This window comes from Salvia hispanica, chromosome 2 (genome assembly GCF_023119035.1).
Source record: "Salvia hispanica cultivar TCC Black 2014 chromosome 2, UniMelb_Shisp_WGS_1.0, whole genome shotgun sequence".
Classification (NCBI taxonomy): Eukaryota; Viridiplantae; Streptophyta; class Magnoliopsida; order Lamiales; family Lamiaceae; genus Salvia; species Salvia hispanica.
In genome coordinates this window covers 20,350,092-20,368,139 of record NC_062966.1, presented here as the reverse complement: position 1 = coordinate 20,368,139, position 18,048 = coordinate 20,350,092, and the positions used below count along the sequence as shown (strand labels likewise).

Sequence of the window (18,048 nt, the reverse complement as noted above, 5' to 3'; positions counted from 1 at the left end):
GAACCGGGCATGATCTCGGACTATCCATTTTTTGTGTTTTTGAATTATTTTAATTTTGCATGCACGCACACACACACATATATGTCTATGTAATCTTAGCACTTCTATGTATAACTTCAGTACATGAATAAAAAAATTTAAAAAATTGACAGCACTGTTATATATTCCTTGGTAATAATAATATTGATGATGTGGGGAAGTAAAGCATCTCTAATGGCATATATTCGAGCATTATCACCATATTATACCTCATCCACTAATCACTATGCAATCTCTCACTGTCACTGTGTAATCTGTAATCTAATACTAGTATAACTATGCAACAAAAACAGCAGTAAACAAACAGTTCATTGATCTCTCCGAATATATATCTGAGTTTCCTTTCACCCTCTAAGAAATGAGGCCTTCTGTTTCTCAAGTAATATTCCTCGCAGAATCAGTTGTTGTTCATGGTGTTTTCAGTTTGATTATGACTGATTTGTGTGTGTTATTTCATCTAACAGGGCTTTACCAAGTCGTTGGCAATGACAGTGCTATCAGAAATTGGTGACAAGACCTTTTTTGCAGCTGCTGTGAGTTATATACATATATATTGAATATTTGAACTTCTTTTTCTTGTAATCCCCTAGCTATCAACTTTTATCCAACTTTGAAAATTCTAGCCAAGTATAGTAAGATGACATACTAAAGATATGGAAATAATTCTGGTTACAAAAATTGTATCAGTAACTTTTTCTTTTTCCCTAGTTGATTAATGGCTAATGGAAGTGGAACTATGTTATCCCATGTTCATATATGAAGTAAGTTTATGAGAACTTTGAATATAATTCGAGTCCATTTTCAAGTAAGATTACTGAGGATGAAAGCCAGCTTGAATCCTTCGCGTTTCTGCTGCTTGTTGAATGATGTTATTATTTAAATTGTAGTCGTGATGTACTATTAAAAAAGGGGATTCACTTACATTATGGATATACCTATTTCAGATATTGGCAATGCGTTATCCGAGAAGGCATGTGCTGTCAGGTTGCCTTGGAGCTTTGATAGTAAGATCTCTAGTCTCTTCTTCGATTGCAGATTTCCATGCCCTTTAGCTGACTTCAGCAAATATGTGTCATTTACAGGTCATGACAATACTGTCAGCTGTTGTAGGCTGGGCTGCTCCTAATCTGGTAAGTTCCGATCACCCTCCTCTCGAGGGATGCTGAGCCTGACTGTATATAAAGTTATAAACAGACCATTAGTAATCACAAATGCATATAATCGGTAGCAAGGATAAACCATTTCTTCATTTGTTTAGAGTATTCCGCAACCATTCTACATACAGTCATGTGTGATCATTCATTATATGCAGCTTTCACGCAAGTGGACTCATCACATCACAACAATACTATTTCTCAGTTTTGGCCTGTGGTCGCTGCGGGATGCTTTTAAGGATGGGTTGTGAATCTGTTGTCCTTTTTATGATCCCTTTAATTTCTTATGTTTGCCATAAAACACTTCTTTTGGCTAATTCTTTTGTAAGTGTAAATCTGTTTGATACTCTCTCACATTCCAAAATAGGGAGGCTGAAGAATTGGCTACAGTTGAAAAAGAACTGGTTTGTCTTTTTTCAGTGTTTTGGGACTTTGTGTTGAATTGTTTTGAAAAATTGCTGTTTCACCTTTTGTGTTTGTGTAGAATGCTGATATAACATGTAACAGTAGAGAAGCCAAAGAGAGTATCAAGGTGATGTTCAATATCAGTCTTTTGCATGATCCATAAATCTGTTAAAACAAGTGAAATCTTTTATGATTGATGAAATGGTGCATTGCTGCAGTTTCACATCATACAATTCGACTTGCAAATTATGGATTCGGCAGTTAACTTCTAACATCGTTTTCTTGCTAGTCCAGGTTGATGATGATGATGGCCTGAAAAAGAAGCATCGGCCTTTCCTTACTCAGTTCTTCTCCCCTATTTTACTGAAGGTGCCCCCTCCCTATCTCTCATCGAGCAACTAACTAGCGCGTATTTGTTCGCCAAATTATTTAATTTCCTTCCATGCAGGCCTTCTCCATTACTTTCTTTGGGGAATGGGGGGATAAGAGTCAGGCAAGCACATATATATACATTTACGTCTTTTTTGCGTCAGTCAGCATTATAGTGCTTCTTCTTTTTCATTTAGCAACAAGTAGCAAAATTTTGCAGCTTGCTACAATTGGCTTGGCTGCTGAAGAGAATCCTCTTGGTGTAGTTCTTGGTGGAATCCTGTAAGATAATTTATTTTCAAGTAGATGCGAATGTATCTGCTTTCCACATCCTTTGTTACAGATGCAAGTTATTGCATACATGACCAAGTAAAACTTAGCAATATATCAAATCATGTTTCTGCTTTCTCTTGTCTCAGTGGACAAGCTTTGTGTACCATGGCTGCTGTCTTCGGAGGGAAGAGTCTAGCAACTCAGATATCGGAGAAAATAGTAAGCTTCCCCATCTGTGTATTCCTTTGCCTTTGCCATTTCTTCGAGGACAAAGACAGACCTAGTTTGTATTAATTTATTATACAGGTTGCACTCTCCGGAGGTATTGTTTTCATAATTTTTGGTATGCAATCCTTCCTTTCCACGGTTGAGTCGTGACACTGCAACCATCGTAAGGTTCATTTCTACTCTTCTTTTTCTCAAAAAAATAACACTACTCCCAACTTAGGCTTTCTCTGGTAAACTCTCTTGCAGCTGTTGAAACTGAAGATCTCACATTCCTAAGGAAAATAGATGAGAAATTAATGCATGTATGATGTATTTGTTGTACCTCCAATTTATATGATCAACTACAGCAATGTTGATATAGAATGTAGTAAGCTGGTCAAATTTCATGTAGATAGTTCCTGTGTTGTTTATGGTGACAAATAAATATATACCCTGTCCTTTCTTATTGTTATTTTTAGAAAACACCAAACCATATCGAACACATTTCAGCTCGGTTTAATTTTAACAAACAATTTGAAACCTGAACTTTCTGTCAGTTTGATATCATCCAACCACAGACTACAAAAGCAATTCTTTAATGTTGACTTGACCACAAACCAATATCATTTTATAAGATCAAGAAGACAAATGCAAAACAAAACATCTACGCCAGATTGCCTACCAGTTGAAAGCATCAGCTGCAGTAAGTCAGTAAAATATGTAATTTCTGTATAAACAGATGAAGCTAAATGAAGAGCTACCAAGACACGAGTCTGACATAAGTTAATAGCAAGTATGAAAACGTTGTCAACTCATGAAGTTTCCTCCAGGCATGTTCGGAGCTCCTTGTGACGAAACCTGTCCTTGGGATAGTAACTGGGATCGCCCGGGACCTTGCATATACGTTTGATTCATACCAGTACCAACCATCTGTTGCTGTGGCTGTTGTTGCATTTGAGGGATCTGCTGCTGTTGCAGCTGGGACATTGGCTGCTGCTGTTGCTGAAGCGGCTGCATAGGAGGCTGTTGTTGTTGCTGATGCGCCATGAGGGGTCGTTGCTGCTGCATCTGCCCGAGGGGCTGCTGTTGCTGCAATTGTGGTTGCTGCTGCTGCATCTGCTGGAGCGATTGCTGCTGCATTTGCTGAACTGGTTGCTGTTGCTGCTGCATTTGCTGGACCGGTTGCTGCTGCTGCTGCTGCATTTGCTGGACCGGTTGCTGCTGCATTTGTTGGAGTGGTTGCTGCTGCTGCATTTGCTGGACCGGCTGCTGCTGCATTTGCTGGACTGGCTGCTGCTGCATCTGCTGAAGTGCTGGCTGCTGCTGCATCTGTTGGAGCGGTTGCTGCTGCTGCATCTGTTGGAGCGGTTGCTGCTGCTGTTGCATCTGTTGGAGCGGTTGCTGCTGCTGTTGCATCTGTTGGAGCGGTTGCTGCTGCTGTTGCATTTGTTGGAGCGGTTGTTGCTGCTGCTGCTGCTGCATCTGTTGGAGCGGTTGCTGCTGTTGTAGATGCTGGTGCTGCTGTTGTTGCTGAGGATTGGGTATTTGAGGTTTAAAGACAACCATATCCTGGAGAGACGAGGCAGGATAATGGTCAGGTCGAGAGAGAAAATATGAGGATAAACTGCTAATTAACTGGAAACAGAGCAATGTTTCTTACCCCAGGGAAAAGCATTCCAATCAGGCGGTATGCTTTGTCGGAAACCGAAAGCAACAGTGTCTGGGATGGTAACTGTATTACTGCACACTAAGAATTCCATGCAACTGAGAAATGAGAATTGCATTCAAAACAAAACAAAACAACAGCAATTTGCAGTTTGATCAAATAAAGTTTGACCAATGACAATGATGAGTAACTGTAGTTTAAACGAAGTCCATGGTTAGTAACACTGATGACTTACAAGTTTCTTTTCTTGAAGCTGACCAAGAAATCCATGCTGATCCATTGCACGAAAAACAAGAAAATCGGCCTTTCCGACGTATTGCCTAGCATAAATACCAATAAATTTACACTTAAGTAAGCAACTACAAATATAGCATGCATCAGACATGTGAACAAAAGGAGTGCTTTCTAAGGGGACATTACTTGTTATTCATATGGTCCTGGGATATCAGGCGAACTATCTGCATTGTCGGAGGCCAATTTGAAGCAAGCCTGCAAGGAGAATAAATGCCAATAAATAAATACAGTCCATAAGATGTGGATCAGTTGACGACAAGCACATATAGCCACTGATTAAGTGAGAAATCATTCTCATAAGTCAATCAGAACTGCAACATAAAAATGCAAGTAGAGCATTGAAGAAATTTGTCTTACGTCTCAGAAGCTGAAGCATTCCTGTATCCCTGACACCAACAAACTGAATATAAGAACATGAAGAAGTAAAATGATATGCATGGAGAAGAAAATACATAAAAGATTAATAGAACCATATGCAATAGACATAATATAAATAGTAGAATGGAAGGTTTTATAGACTCAACATTTCAGTATAATTATCAAGTACTACAGATTTTGACTTGTAAGGGCTTACCTCTAGTCTAGTAATGAAAACAGGCTGGCCTTGACGCTGTCCTGATAAGTTTCCCTGTAAACCATGAAGAAAAATTTTAGAGGATGAATATGATCACACTATTGTAATAGGGGGCTCAATTATATATTCTGCATGCCGTTTGTTCTTTATTTTCCGCAAGCTAAATCATACATAGATTTCAAGCAAAAAACCCAGAAAATTTCAGTAACGAGTCAGAGTAACATGTGGATAAAAAACTGGTAAATTTGTGTGTTTAGTTACTGAAGCCTACATACCAACAAAAGTGAGAACAGAATCAGTTACCTCCCAGACTTTAATATATTTTGATTGTGCTGACGGCAGTGCACTTGAAGTCTGCTGATTCATGGGCATATTTACCGCAGCACCGTTCACACCAACGGGCTGCATTCCTGGTTGCATCGGCTGGGACATTCCTGGAGTAGGCATCATGCTGCCATTTGCAGAAGACATACCAGATGTAACGCCACCACTCATCATGTTCTGATTCATACCCGTTCCTGTCTGTACCATTTGTGTGGTGGGGAGATTTCCTCTGCTCATGCTAGGGAGTGTTTGACCCATACTAACGCTTGCTTGGATATTACTCAAAGGTTGAGACATGCCAAGGCTAGAATTTCCAGGCACGGTGGCAGCTGTTGAAGTAAATGGCGCAGAACCTGAGTTTGGAGCAACCTGGGCAGTTGCTGGTATTGGCAATGATCCAGTAACTGTTGCAACAACTGATGAACCTGACGACATTACAGTTTGAGCAGGAGGCACTGAAGTGGTCATTCCACTGGACATCATATTTGACAGCATAGGTGTACCGCCCATAGAAGAAAGTCCAATAGAGGCTCCACTAGCTAGTACTTGACGTGCTTGTGCCACGTCATTCAAAATTCTCACATTTGCTGCTGCACCACCAACTGGACGCAAGGTGGGCGCCATATTGTTCACAACAGGTTTCATATCTTGAGCATTTTCATTGTTCGGAATCATTTCCTGTGACGTTGATATTGGTGAAGAAGTTTGTAAGCTTGCAACAGCTTGAGAAGCAGGCCTAGCGACAGATGAAATTTGTGGAAATGCAGGCCCGGTTGCAGAGGGCACAGTGGTGGGTTCCTAACAAATTAGGAGGCGAGATTATGAAATAGATGGTAGGTGTGGAGCAATAAGGCATCTCAACAATAACTCCAGGAAAAAAAAATATAACCCAAATCTTACCACTTTTACAGTTGCAGGAGGCATATTTTTACCAGTAGATATTGGTTGGCGACTCATGACAGATCCGTTTGCTGAAGCAAAAGTGTACAGCATAAGCAAAAAAGATTTTATATTTACTAAGCATCACAGTAGAACTCATCTAACGACTAACATAAATAAAAAGTGGATAGTAAATAACCTTACTCTAGGCATCTTAGATAATATGTTGATCAAGATCAAATAAATAGATAGATCATAGAGTGTGATTATTAACCTATCCACCTAGCAAGGGAGAGAATTTTTTTGACCTGATATTTACTTCTCAAAGGCTTTGCATCATGTTATCTTAAAAATCAAAGCATGGATTTAATAGGAAAAGAACTAAGTTCAGTATGCAAGGCCACCTAATGGAGCAGATGCCAGAGGTTGTCCGGAAATCGGAGGAGCAGGACCAGCAGGCGTCACATCCATCTTCACAGGGTTTTGATTTGATGGCATATTTAACATTCCGGATCTACTTAAAGCAGCACGGGCCTCCATAAAATTATCTGAGATGAGGACAAGGAAATGAGGATTTTTAACACTATCTGGATGTGGATCTGTGGCTCGTGGATTGCTCTTCCCCTGATTAACACATTGATAATGAAATAAGCATAGTCAACAGCAATGTGAAAGATCAAATGAAAGCTGAAAGATTCCTCAAAGTTCAACTCAAGGTCGGGTGGAACAAGTAAACTGCACAACCATTAAATCATTACAAAAGCAAAGCAAAAGCAACTCTAATGAATTTAGAGTAAGACCACAGAGCATGATATACTTGAGCCCAGACAAGTTTGTAAATAACGCAGTACAATGAAAAATATGAGCTTTAGGGACGCAGGAAAATGTACCGCGTTGTAGATATCTCCAAGTTTGGGTAACTTCTTTGGACAGATAACAGACAGAGAGATAGCGCACTGCAGGAGACAAATGCTGATGAGATGCCTAGCAATAAGGAATGTTATTTATTCTTGAGGTAGAAGAAATTCTTGGTAGTACCTGAGCAAATGATTTTGCTATTGCTTCTGCATCAGATAGACGATTATCTGCTGGTGTTTCATTGTCACTCTGCTCTTTATGCTGGGATTGTGGCCGATATACAGGTGTTGGCAATGGGTAAGGGTTGCTAGCAGCAACTAGAATACAATGTCTTTGTGACTCTGTATTTTGATTTTGGTTTCCAGTTGAGGCTGAGAACATCTGGTGAATGCAACAAAAAATAGTAATATACCACACAATGAAGCAAAAGTAGTTACCATGTACGGAAAAAAGTGAAAATTTTCAAGTAGTCTGGAACTCATTCTTCAATTTTTCTTCCAAAAGCCAAATAACCTTAATTATTTTAGTAACCATTTTCTTGAAGTTATTGTACAAATGCTAAGAGATACAAACTACATGGTTGACTGCAATCCTTTGATATTCCCGTATAGTACACTTGGCAACATTAGAAACATTATTCTCGGACCATTATGCAGAAACTTAGTAACACTAACAACATACTAGTCAGATTTTGGCTTATTGTAAAATGTAATGGTAATGGCATATAACCCTCAATTATCAACAAGCGTAATGGAACATATTATGATCGATTTGCAGTTTAGACTTTAGAGGAAATTCCGGGGTAAAAATGAGGCCAAACATGGTCTTTTGTACCAAAACAACACGACCAATCATAACTTGCATACTTTGTGTTACCAACACCAAAATCAGCAGATACCCAGTAAAAAAATTGGAAGAAAATATGCTTCTAAATTACACATCCAGATACCATTAAAGCTTCAGCTAGCCCTTCAGCAATTGCAGCATCATTGAAACCACCACCTGCAAACGGTATGGCCGAGAGCCAGTGAAACAACAAGTCCATGTCTCTAGTCCAACCACTCCGCTGTACGAGGCAAGCTGAACGACAAACAATGATGGTAAGAGAAGATGAAGTGCCTATAAGCTATATATACCAGAAGCTAATCTTACTAAGACATCGAATTGGAGTAGAATTTCTTTTCAAATATGTCTAACAAAAAATGGAGAAGGTATTCGAACACAAAATACACACCACTGTATGGGCCATGCGCATTGAACACAACCAGTGATAGCTCCACTTGGGGGGTTGATGGCTTCTGAAAACAATAAGATTCAACAATAAAGCTGATGGAAATTCAAAGAGTTCTACATATATATAAGTACATACATGAAAAAAAAAACCCTGCAAACACCGAATCCTGTCCTAATACAAATTTTTATTTACTTCAGTAAAATATGAAATGTGTAGTGTATGCATACCTGGCCCACCGAATCGTTCGCACAGAAACATCTGCAAAGTTTTAGAAGATGAGCCAATAGAACATAAAGGATTTAAGGGGAAAACTGCAAAAGCTCAGTCTAATACATACGGCAAAAAGATCATTTTTTTCACAAAAATAACAGTGCAAATACAATCTCAACAGTCCATTCAAGAAATGTTTAGATCAGCATCGCAGAAACGAGGGAAAACACTCGCACACACCGGACTGAAGTTATAATTCTCTCCCCAATTAAAATTGAAAAGGTTATGATTTTTTTTTTGCTTTGGTCCAAGTTGCCCAAGCATAACATCAAATTTCGCCCATCATATAGACTACTGGTAGTGGATCACATAACTCTATTAAAAATCTAATCTTTTCACTAAGCAAGCCAGCAATTCGAAGACACAAAATCATAATCAATCGACGCACGCACACACACAGGGACAGAAAACACGTAGTGCAGTTCGAGTTCGTGAATTTACCGAATTATCTTGTCCAAGTAATCGGACACGATAGTCATCCAGAAGGGCCCAATGGCGGCCGTGCCTTCGACGGCTATGATCAACTGCTTCACCACCATGTGTTCGACGGAATTCCCCAATCAATCGCCGGCCTTTTCCAGCAGATTGAATACTTGGTTTCCTCTTCCCTCGTCTGAGAAGCAAATTGATTGATTTGGGCGCTCTTCAATAGATTTCTCAAGTTTTTAATAAGGGTTTAATTTGAAGTAGTAACAATTTTGCGATTCGAAAAATACACTTTTTACACCCTTTCCGTTTTAAGAACCCTTTCCAAGTGTATATTTCTAAATCCCTAAGGAATTAATTAATGAAAGGAAATTAATTTTATTATGCATTGCCTCTTAATCATGCAACAACTAATTAATATTTTTACATGAAATTAGTAGAAGTGATTCACTTACTTTGTGTGATTACATACGTGAATGACTAGTTTATCCTTAACGAATTCAATTAATTAAAAATTGATATTCAATGTTGTTTAATCCGAGTGTTGGTTTTGATTTGATTAAACCTACAGAAAATCAAATTATCAGTTTTTCAGTTCGGCTAGGTTCAATTTTAAAAATATTTCATCTGTCCACGAAAAATAGTCTCATTTGGCCATTTCTAAAAGTGGAAAGTTTCTTTCCCCTGCTTTACTTACATTTTTTGATGTCCATTTTCGATTTTTCAGATTCGATTCGATTTGGATTAAAAATCGAACTGAAACTCAAATGCTCTTCTCTAGATTTATATATCGAACAAACTATGTTAGATAAACCGGTTTATTACGAGAAATTTCTAAGGGTCTCAATTTGATGATTTTTTTGGATGAAAGAGAGTAAGAATTTTTATTTTTTTTTTGCCTTCTCTCTTATTTTTCCTCCTCTTTCCCTCATTATTTCCCTCATAAAATATATGAACGGACCAAACTAACCCGCATAAAATTTGAAACTCCAATTCTTGATTCTGAAATTAAATCCACGCATTTTGTTCGTTATAGTATAAATTTAAATTTTCACGTTGAATCTACATTAATTAAAACATGACAAATTGGAGGTTTCCTACCCAAAAAGATATAATCATAATACAAATAGAGCAATGAGGAAGAGCCAGCGGAAACGGACGTGGAGTAAGAGGAAGAGGCGGGAGGAGGCGACGAGGGGTGGAGAAAGGAGGGTATAGGCAGCGAGTGGAAGTTTCAGAATCAGGGTTTCAAATTTTACATGGGGTATTTTGGACCATTCATATATTTTGTAAGAGAAATAATAAGAAACTGAAAGAAAAAAATTTAAAAAAAAACTCTTATTCTGAAAATTCTGCGACGAGAGGTGGGAAAAGGAGGGTGGAGGCGGCGAAGGTTGAAGTTTCAGAATTAGGGTTTCAAATCTTATGTGGGGTAGTTTGGTCCATTCATATAGTTTGGTTTCAAAATAAGAAAGAGAGAACAAAAAGAGAAAAAAAATCAAAAAGAAAAAATTATGTGACGAGAGATAGGGAAAGGAGGGTGGAGGCGGCGAAGGTGGAAGTTTCAGAATTAGGGTTTCAAATCTTATGTGGGATAGTTTGGTCCATCCATATATTTCGTAATTGAAATAATAAGAAAGAGAAAAAAAAAACTCTTATTTTGAAAATTCTACGACGAGGGGTGGGGAAAGGAGGGTGGAGGCTGCGATGGTGGAAATTTCAGAATTAGGGTTTCAAATCTTACGTTGGGTAGTTCGATTTAATCATATTTTGTTAGAAAAATAATAAGAAAGAGAGAAAAAATTAAGAAACTCTTGGTTTGAAAATTGATCTCAAATTATGAAAAATCACCGAGACTCGTATCCTTAAATTTATCATTTATTAGAAAGACTAGAAACGGGAGAATAAAAAGGCCAACTTGAGACATGACAATGTTAACACAAAATCAAGATATCACTGATACGAGACTACTTCAAAAGCGCTTGGAATCTTGAACATCATATAGACGGTAGATTTAGGGAAACTTTAGGTTTTATTGTCAGAAAATTTTGTCATCACCTAGTAAAGGTAAAGCCATTGAAACTTGAGAGAGAGGAGAGAGGAGGGAGGGAGAAAGAGAAAAGCAACATTGTTCCTTATGTGAGATATATCTGAGTATATCTTTAGTGGATCTTTTGGTTTTTTTTTTTGAGGAATCTTGAGAATGCGATTTGGCAAAGATGATAACTTTTCTGATCTTACGAAGTTGAAGACAAACCGTATCTTACACGCTTTTGTTTTGTGTTTTTCATTCTTTTCTCGAGTTGTAGCTCTGCAAAGTTGCTTTGACATGTTATGTGTAAGTAACGATATTAATTTCATCTTCAAATATTGGTGATCATTTCCAAAACCTGTTCTATCTGCGACCTATATACTATGATTTTCAGAAAATGCGAAGAGAAGCTGAGAAGGAAAACCAATCTTGTTAAGTTGTTGTGCTAATGCTATGTAGAGTAGTCAGATGACAGATTTCTTCATGCTTGAAAATGCTAGATTGTGCTTTTGGCACACGATTCAGCCATTCTGGTGCACTTGAACAGCTGAAAGGGCTCAAGCACAAAGCGTAGAGAAATCGAAGAATAGCAGCAATGTCACACAGGCCATTGCAATATAAAATTCAAGAATCATCAAAAGTTGGATTTCAGACCTCAAATTCTTGATGAGTGATAAACTTGAATATTAGTCCTGATTGTTTCTGATCATGACATCAGATTCTTGAGCAAGCGCAGGTGTTATGGCTTATGACTACTTAACTCAAGAAGTTCTTGTTCCTTCGAGCTGGGCTGAAGATAGGCCGCCTGAAGCTCAACCGCACGTGTCTGGTGTCATGAGCCTCGTTTGCTTGGCAGAGGCGAAGGTCAGCCTCTTACTTTGCTAGATATGATTTGTTAAGATACAACTTGTATTTGAAAAAAAAAAAAATGCTGTAGCTGCTAGGAAGGTTAAACTGAACCATGGGTTTATAAAGAGTTTCTGGTTGAAGCTGAAGGAGTGCTACAAGCCACAACCAGAGAATCCAAGGATGTTTTGTCGCGCCTTATGGTATATTACCACATCTAACTGGCTTCAATTTCACATTGTAAACTACACACACTTGAAGAGAAACTATTGATAGTATCTCTCTCTGGACCTTGTTGATAATGGCTATTTAACTAAGGTGATGATCTTTGTTGTCTATAAAGGAGTACAGTACGAGCTGAAAGGCGCTGCACGAGTGAAAATCCCGCCAATACACCGCGGAGTTCCTTATGAACAAGGATAAAATAGGCAGTGCAATCAGAGTTGTTTGTCAAGCCTTGTTAGACAGGCTGTGGATGATTTTGGATGCTACACTGAGGAAGTATGAGCACAAAAATGATTTCCCTCTCCAATAGGTGTAAATATTTTAAGTCTCAAACCTTATCAATCCCAGAAATGGGAAAGAGCACTAGTTTTCAAATTGTAAATAAGTCCCAAAATCAGTGCATATCTCATTTCTGGGGGAAATGTGGAGAGTGTTTTGTAACAGAAACAGTTTTAACTTTCAAGGTAGTTATGAGTTTCCAAGAATCTATCTTGTCTTGTCTTTCCTAAAGATTTGGAAATCTCTGGTTGGAAAACAAAAAATCCCATACTTTTGTTTGATTTTGGGGTTGAATTATCTGCCACTTGGGAACATCTGGGCCACCAATCAATTTGCATTTTAAACCGTTAACTGCGTTGGACTCTCACATTCTTACTTTGATTAACAACCTTAAATCAAGAACTCACTCTCACTTTGTTAATTAGAAACCTAGGAAGACTCAATTGAATATTGGTCAGAAAGAAAAGATCCCATTTTGAATCCAAGTGCGAAAATGGCTGCTCAGTGCAATTCTCTGCACTATTTCACCTGCAAACCATGTTTTAGAAAACCCTTGCACCCATCTGCAACAGCCCACTTCGCCTCCCATCAAGAAACTCCATTTCTAATCAACTCTGATTCACTCAAGATCTCAAACCCAAGGTTTGTGTGTGTGTGTGTGTGTGTATTCTAAGTTCGAAATTGAGTGGAATTTGTGCTCATTTGGTTACATTACAGGTTAAATAAGAAGGTTTGCGCTGTAGTTTCAGAAGAAAAAGCGATGGAATCTAACAATTCAGAGACTGATGTTTTCAAACTCACTTATTTGGAGGTGAGATTCGAGTTTCTTGATATTGGCTCTCTCTATCTCTCTGGTTGGCTGATGGAGGTTTGTGGTTTGGATCAGGGGAATAGTTGGATATGGGAGGTGGGAGGTGTAAAAATATTGGTTGATCCAATCTTGGTGGGGAACTTGGATTTTGGAATCCCTTGGTTATATGATGCTGCTAAGAAATTCATCAAGAACTTCAAGGTATTAACATTTGGGATTTATGTTTGGTAATGCTTCTTGTGCTTGTGAGTTGATAAATGATGGTGTTGCTAATCAGTGCAGCTCGACGATCTTCCTGAAATCGATTGCTTACTAATCACACAAAGCCTTGATGATCACTGCCATATGAAAACTCTCAAGCCCCTATCTCAGAAGCTGCCAAATCTCAGAGTTGTTTCAACTCCTAATGCTAAAGAACTCTTGGATCCTCTGTTCTCTAATGTGAGTTCAGTTTTGTTCAATATCAATTGTCTGAGTTTAGTTGGAATGTGGATTAAAATGGTGTTTTAGGGAAGAGATTATGTGTATTTAGTGTTCTTGAAGGTGCAATTCTAGGATATTCAGCACTGTTGGAGAAATGTTGTCTTATTTATGTGAAGTGTATGGTATCAACTATGTCCACTATATACTGTCATATGCTGATTTTTTGGGGATGTAAAAATGGTAGGTAACGTATCTAGAGCCCGGTGAGGGCTCGGAGATCCAAGGGAAGGACGGATCATCAGTGAAAGTCCGTGCTACTGCAGGCCCAGTTTTAGGCCCTCCTTGGCAGCGGCCTGAGAATGGGTATATTTTTAGCACTAGAATCTCTTTTATTGCACACGTTTATTTACAAACAACACGTCGTGCAGCTACCTTGTGACCTCTCCCAGCGGCAAGGTGACATTGTATTATGAACCACACTGCGTCTACAACGAGGAGTCAGTGGGGAAGGAGAGAGCTGACATAGTCATCACACCTGTTATAAAGCAGCTTCTGCCATATTTCTTGCTGGTTTCTGGCCAGGAAGACGCAGTTCGCCTTGCAAAGCTGCTGCAGGCAAAGTATGCACCTTTGTGCTGATATACACAGCATATGTCATAATGTGGATATTGATATCTCTTTCTCTATATTGTAGGTATATCGTCCCAATGAGGAACGGCGAACTTGACAGCAAAGGGGCTCTTGCTAGTATCATCAAGGCTGAAGGGACTATTCAATCATTCAAGGTTATCTTCTCCTTCCTTTTAAACAAAAAATCCTTTTCTTTTGAAACAAGTGCTATAATTATGAATGCACATAGATAAATGTCATTGAGCACTCCAATATGAAGAAGATAAAATAGATACTCCTTTTTTTTTTTTATAAACACTGTTGCTAGTGCATCATGTTAGTTCAGAATCAAAAGTTGTAGTAGTTCACACTTCACACTAACTAATGGAACTGTCTAGGTTGTCAATATATTGTCAAAAAAATCTTTATTCTTCTCTTGGGGCAATCTTATTCTCTTTCATGTATATCAATGCAGGAACTTCTTATGAAAGAGCTACCAGATGCCAAGGTACTAGAGCCTAAACCTGGAGTACCACTGGAAATTTGATCAGCATCCACCAACAACACTTCTAAGTTCAAATTGCACCACCCCTAAAATACTTAGAAAACTGTTACCAATTGTTCTTGATAGCATTACAAAACAGAGTGTAAGTGATGCACAATTTTTCTCAGAATACTTTACTTTTATTTTTATGATCATATCACTGTATACTAATTGAACAAACTATAAGTAATACAATAATTACGTGAAGTAGAGGCAAATGATTCCTAAACTTCAACTCTAAAAGGGGGAAAAACACTTCCTAAGTGTCTGTGGGTGTAATTCAAAAAAGAAGATAGGAAAAATGAAAAAGGAAATAACACTAAAATAAATAAGAAAACTGTTAAGGACACTTTTAATACAATTAAAGAGGTTAATTTGTATTTTAAAATATACCAACCCTGCAAAAAACGTCCTTATTACTGGGGTCCCAACTAAAATTAGAGGACGCAAATGGAAACGTCCTAATAAATAAGAAATTAAGTTAATTTGTCTTTAATTTAGGGACACTTTTTTCTGCGTTCTAAATTCTTTTTATTTTTTAAAACTTTTCAACACAAGTGATTGGATCTCAATTTTTTTGTCTATAAAAGATAAGTTTTTTTGGGGGTAAATTTCAAATAATGTTAGTACATGAGACTAAATTTTTAATTTTTGCCGTACAATATGTCCAACAGTGTACTCAAAATTGAATATAAAAACTCAAAAAATATATTGAATAATAACGACAATAATACTATTTCTTATTTCCACTAAACAATTGTAATTTGTTTCTTTTATATCTCATATATGTATGACTGGGCCTTGTATTGGTTTTAAAATTTTCATATTAAGGGAGTCTTGTAAATGTAAAGACACGGAATATTAATAATATCATGTTCACAATAAAGAGTCATATTTTTTAATTTTGAATCTTCCATAAAAAATATTCACGTTTTACTTTTTTGTTCCATTTCTAATTAAATGAGTCATATTATTCTTTATGAATAATACTTTCGACTAATTTGATTCTCTACCTTTCACATATAAGTACTATTCCAATTTTAAATTAAAACTTGTGACTTCCAATAACAAATATGGAGTAGCATTTACGAGGATATATATGCGTTACATACCAAAATGAGTTGGCACATAGTTTGCGAACAGTTCACCATCAATTTGGCTGTAGGAGGTACAAAAGGCCAAACTTGGTAAATTAAAACACACATACGCACACTAAATGTGTATTAACGTGAATAAGAATCACACCATGGATATGCTTGGCATAATTTATTAAGTAATATGAGTATAACGATTACTTCAATGATTGGGGTAATTAAGATGCAGAAAACATAAGATTTCATTATATAATATGCACTATATTAATTGACTCAGTCATGACATATGCATTGACAGCCAACTTTAGGTGTATGCATATTGCATAAAGTGCATTATCTTAAACGAAGAAGAAAACAAGATTAACACCCACATTTAGCATATAATTATTCTAGGATATTCTTTAGGACATATTCATTAATCCTAATAAAATTTTACGAATCAACAACCATGAAGCTGGATCCAATTAGCGTGGTTGAATACATAATTAAATAAAAGTGTGTGTGTGTAAGAAGAATCTCAGGGATATGGTTAGCGCAATGATGAAGAAAAGTGCGTATAAAAAATGTTGACTTAGAAGAGATAAGCCACTAATACATGAAGTTAGGTCAAACCAAACTTCAACAAGAAATGTCCAAAAATGGCTTTGTGTAGACATCCTTAAATTGGATCTTGATTGCTATTAATGTCTTTTAGGAATTTTATATGTACCTTTACGGAATGCAAGAGACAGTTGGCCAAATTTATACCCAAGGGTCGTTTTAAGGTAAAAACCCCACCACATTATACTTATTCTAATCAAACAAGTAATAATTTAATATATTGGGATTATATTGGATAAGGTGTGTGAATCTGACTTAGAAATCTTTGGATCTGATAATACATTAAAGTTAGGGGGAAATGAATTTTGTTTGACAGTAATTGCATGATATTTTGTATACTTATATTCTACTAGTAATTATTCATGTGATGTGATATTTTCGAGTAAACACAAGTAATGTGATAAAATTGATCATTTATCTTTTTAGAAGTGAATACATGCCTCGTGGAGCACTTTATAATGGGACAAAATCGACTATCATTTTTTACCACCCATCAAGTGGGGCAAACGACATGTGTATTGAATTGACTATTTTGTACTCCCTCCGTTCCATAGTAATGGAGGCAAAAATTTTCGGTACGGAGATTAAGAAAAATTGTGTTAGGTGAGTTAAGTAAAGAGGGAATAAAGTGAAAAATGAAAAGGTAGAGAGATGAAGAGAGAAAAAAGTAAGAGAGAGTAAAGTAAGTGTGGAAAAATGTGTTGACTTTACTAAAAAGGGAAATGACTCTGTTACTATGGAACGGACGGAAATGAAAAAACGCCTCTATTACTATGGAACGGAGGGACTAGTAGTACTAATTAGTTGTTAACATTAGTACGTATCTTAAACGAGGCAAGATTCTCGTGGGATCCGAAAATCCTGCGCCTATCTCCTGTGTAGAAGATAATATAAAATAAAGAATATACCCAACCAATCACATCGACTTGTAATTGCTAATTATTTCCAATGAGGAATAGTTATTAACTTAATAATGCCACTAATCCTCAATTAATGTACAATTAATAATGCATATGCTTATAGTGCACAAGAATATTCTTACATTGGGGCCATTGACAGTCGACTCCTAAGCGCCATTAGTTTTTGTTGGCAATAAACCAAATTCCATCTTTTTTGTTAAATTGTTTCTTTTCAAATACAAGAATCAACATATTGCATAACACACGACATACTTTTTTATTTTTAAAATTATTTTCCATCTGATATTCCGAACTTAACATAGCCGCCTCATGCAATTTAAAATTATTAATCATAGATGAAGAATGCAAATTTAGTTGGAAATGTGTATATTAATTCCTTATCTTGGAAATATATAATTGTCCATTTTCCTTTTCCTTCTCCACAACGTATATTATGTAGCTTCCAAGAAATTTCTTCCGTAGGAATAGATTATTCCACACGATAGAATCAACACTTAACGGCTACTGACCATGAATTTCACCTAACATATTTCATTATTTTTTTTAATTGATTACTTTAATGGTTTGGTAAGTCAAATATATGTGAATTTCCCAACTTTTTCATGTTTGAAAAAAAGATTCTTTTTTCACTATTATTTTCAACAAATGGGCTTCAATGTCCAAAATAACTGTCACCGTCAAAATGCAATGCTC

The 18,048-nt window shown here is 37.0% G+C and overlaps 3 protein-coding genes across 4 annotated transcripts; 2 read left to right on the top strand and 1 right to left on the bottom strand.

The window, feature by feature from the left end:
• The first annotated feature begins 279 nt into the window (after positions 1-279).
• Positions 280-2,919, top strand: LOC125205836 (GDT1-like protein 4). Of its 2 annotated transcripts, none has more exons than XM_048104987.1 (13): positions 280-418; positions 504-572; positions 984-1,043; positions 1,122-1,169; positions 1,352-1,437; positions 1,561-1,597; positions 1,678-1,725; positions 1,893-1,967; positions 2,047-2,091; positions 2,188-2,249; positions 2,387-2,459; positions 2,547-2,631; positions 2,715-2,919. In XM_048104987.1, the coding sequence occupies exons 1-12, from the start codon at positions 398-400 to the stop codon at positions 2,616-2,618; spliced, it is 696 nt and encodes a 231-aa protein (XP_047960944.1). In that variant the 5' UTR covers positions 280-397; the 3' UTR covers positions 2,619-2,631; positions 2,715-2,919. The 2 variants fall into 2 exon arrangements, with proteins under 2 accessions (XP_047960944.1, XP_047960943.1); XM_048104986.1 differs by having other exon boundaries at positions 2,547-2,636.
• Positions 2,920-3,024: 105 nt separating this feature from the next.
• Positions 3,025-9,259, bottom strand: LOC125205828 (mediator of RNA polymerase II transcription subunit 25). The gene is made up of 15 exons (XM_048104978.1): positions 8,988-9,259; positions 8,504-8,534; positions 8,277-8,340; positions 7,992-8,122; positions 7,223-7,423; positions 7,075-7,140; positions 6,589-6,808; positions 6,206-6,276; positions 5,285-6,103; positions 4,982-5,035; positions 4,765-4,793; positions 4,534-4,602; positions 4,349-4,433; positions 4,108-4,194; positions 3,025-4,016 (listed from the first exon to the last, which is right to left on the bottom strand). The coding sequence occupies exons 1-15, from the start codon at positions 9,083-9,085 to the stop codon at positions 3,255-3,257; spliced, it is 2,787 nt and encodes a 928-aa protein (XP_047960935.1). The 5' UTR covers positions 9,086-9,259; the 3' UTR covers positions 3,025-3,254.
• Positions 9,260-12,739: 3,480 nt separating this feature from the next.
• LOC125205831 lies at positions 12,740-14,896 on the top strand. The gene is made up of 8 exons (XM_048104982.1): positions 12,740-12,996; positions 13,072-13,165; positions 13,241-13,366; positions 13,448-13,606; positions 13,833-13,951; positions 14,017-14,208; positions 14,283-14,373; positions 14,673-14,896. Exons 1-8 carry the CDS (start codon positions 12,848-12,850, stop codon positions 14,742-14,744), a joined length of 1,002 nt encoding a protein of 333 aa, XP_047960939.1. The 5' UTR covers positions 12,740-12,847; the 3' UTR covers positions 14,745-14,896.
• Positions 14,897-18,048: the final 3,152 nt, after the last annotated feature.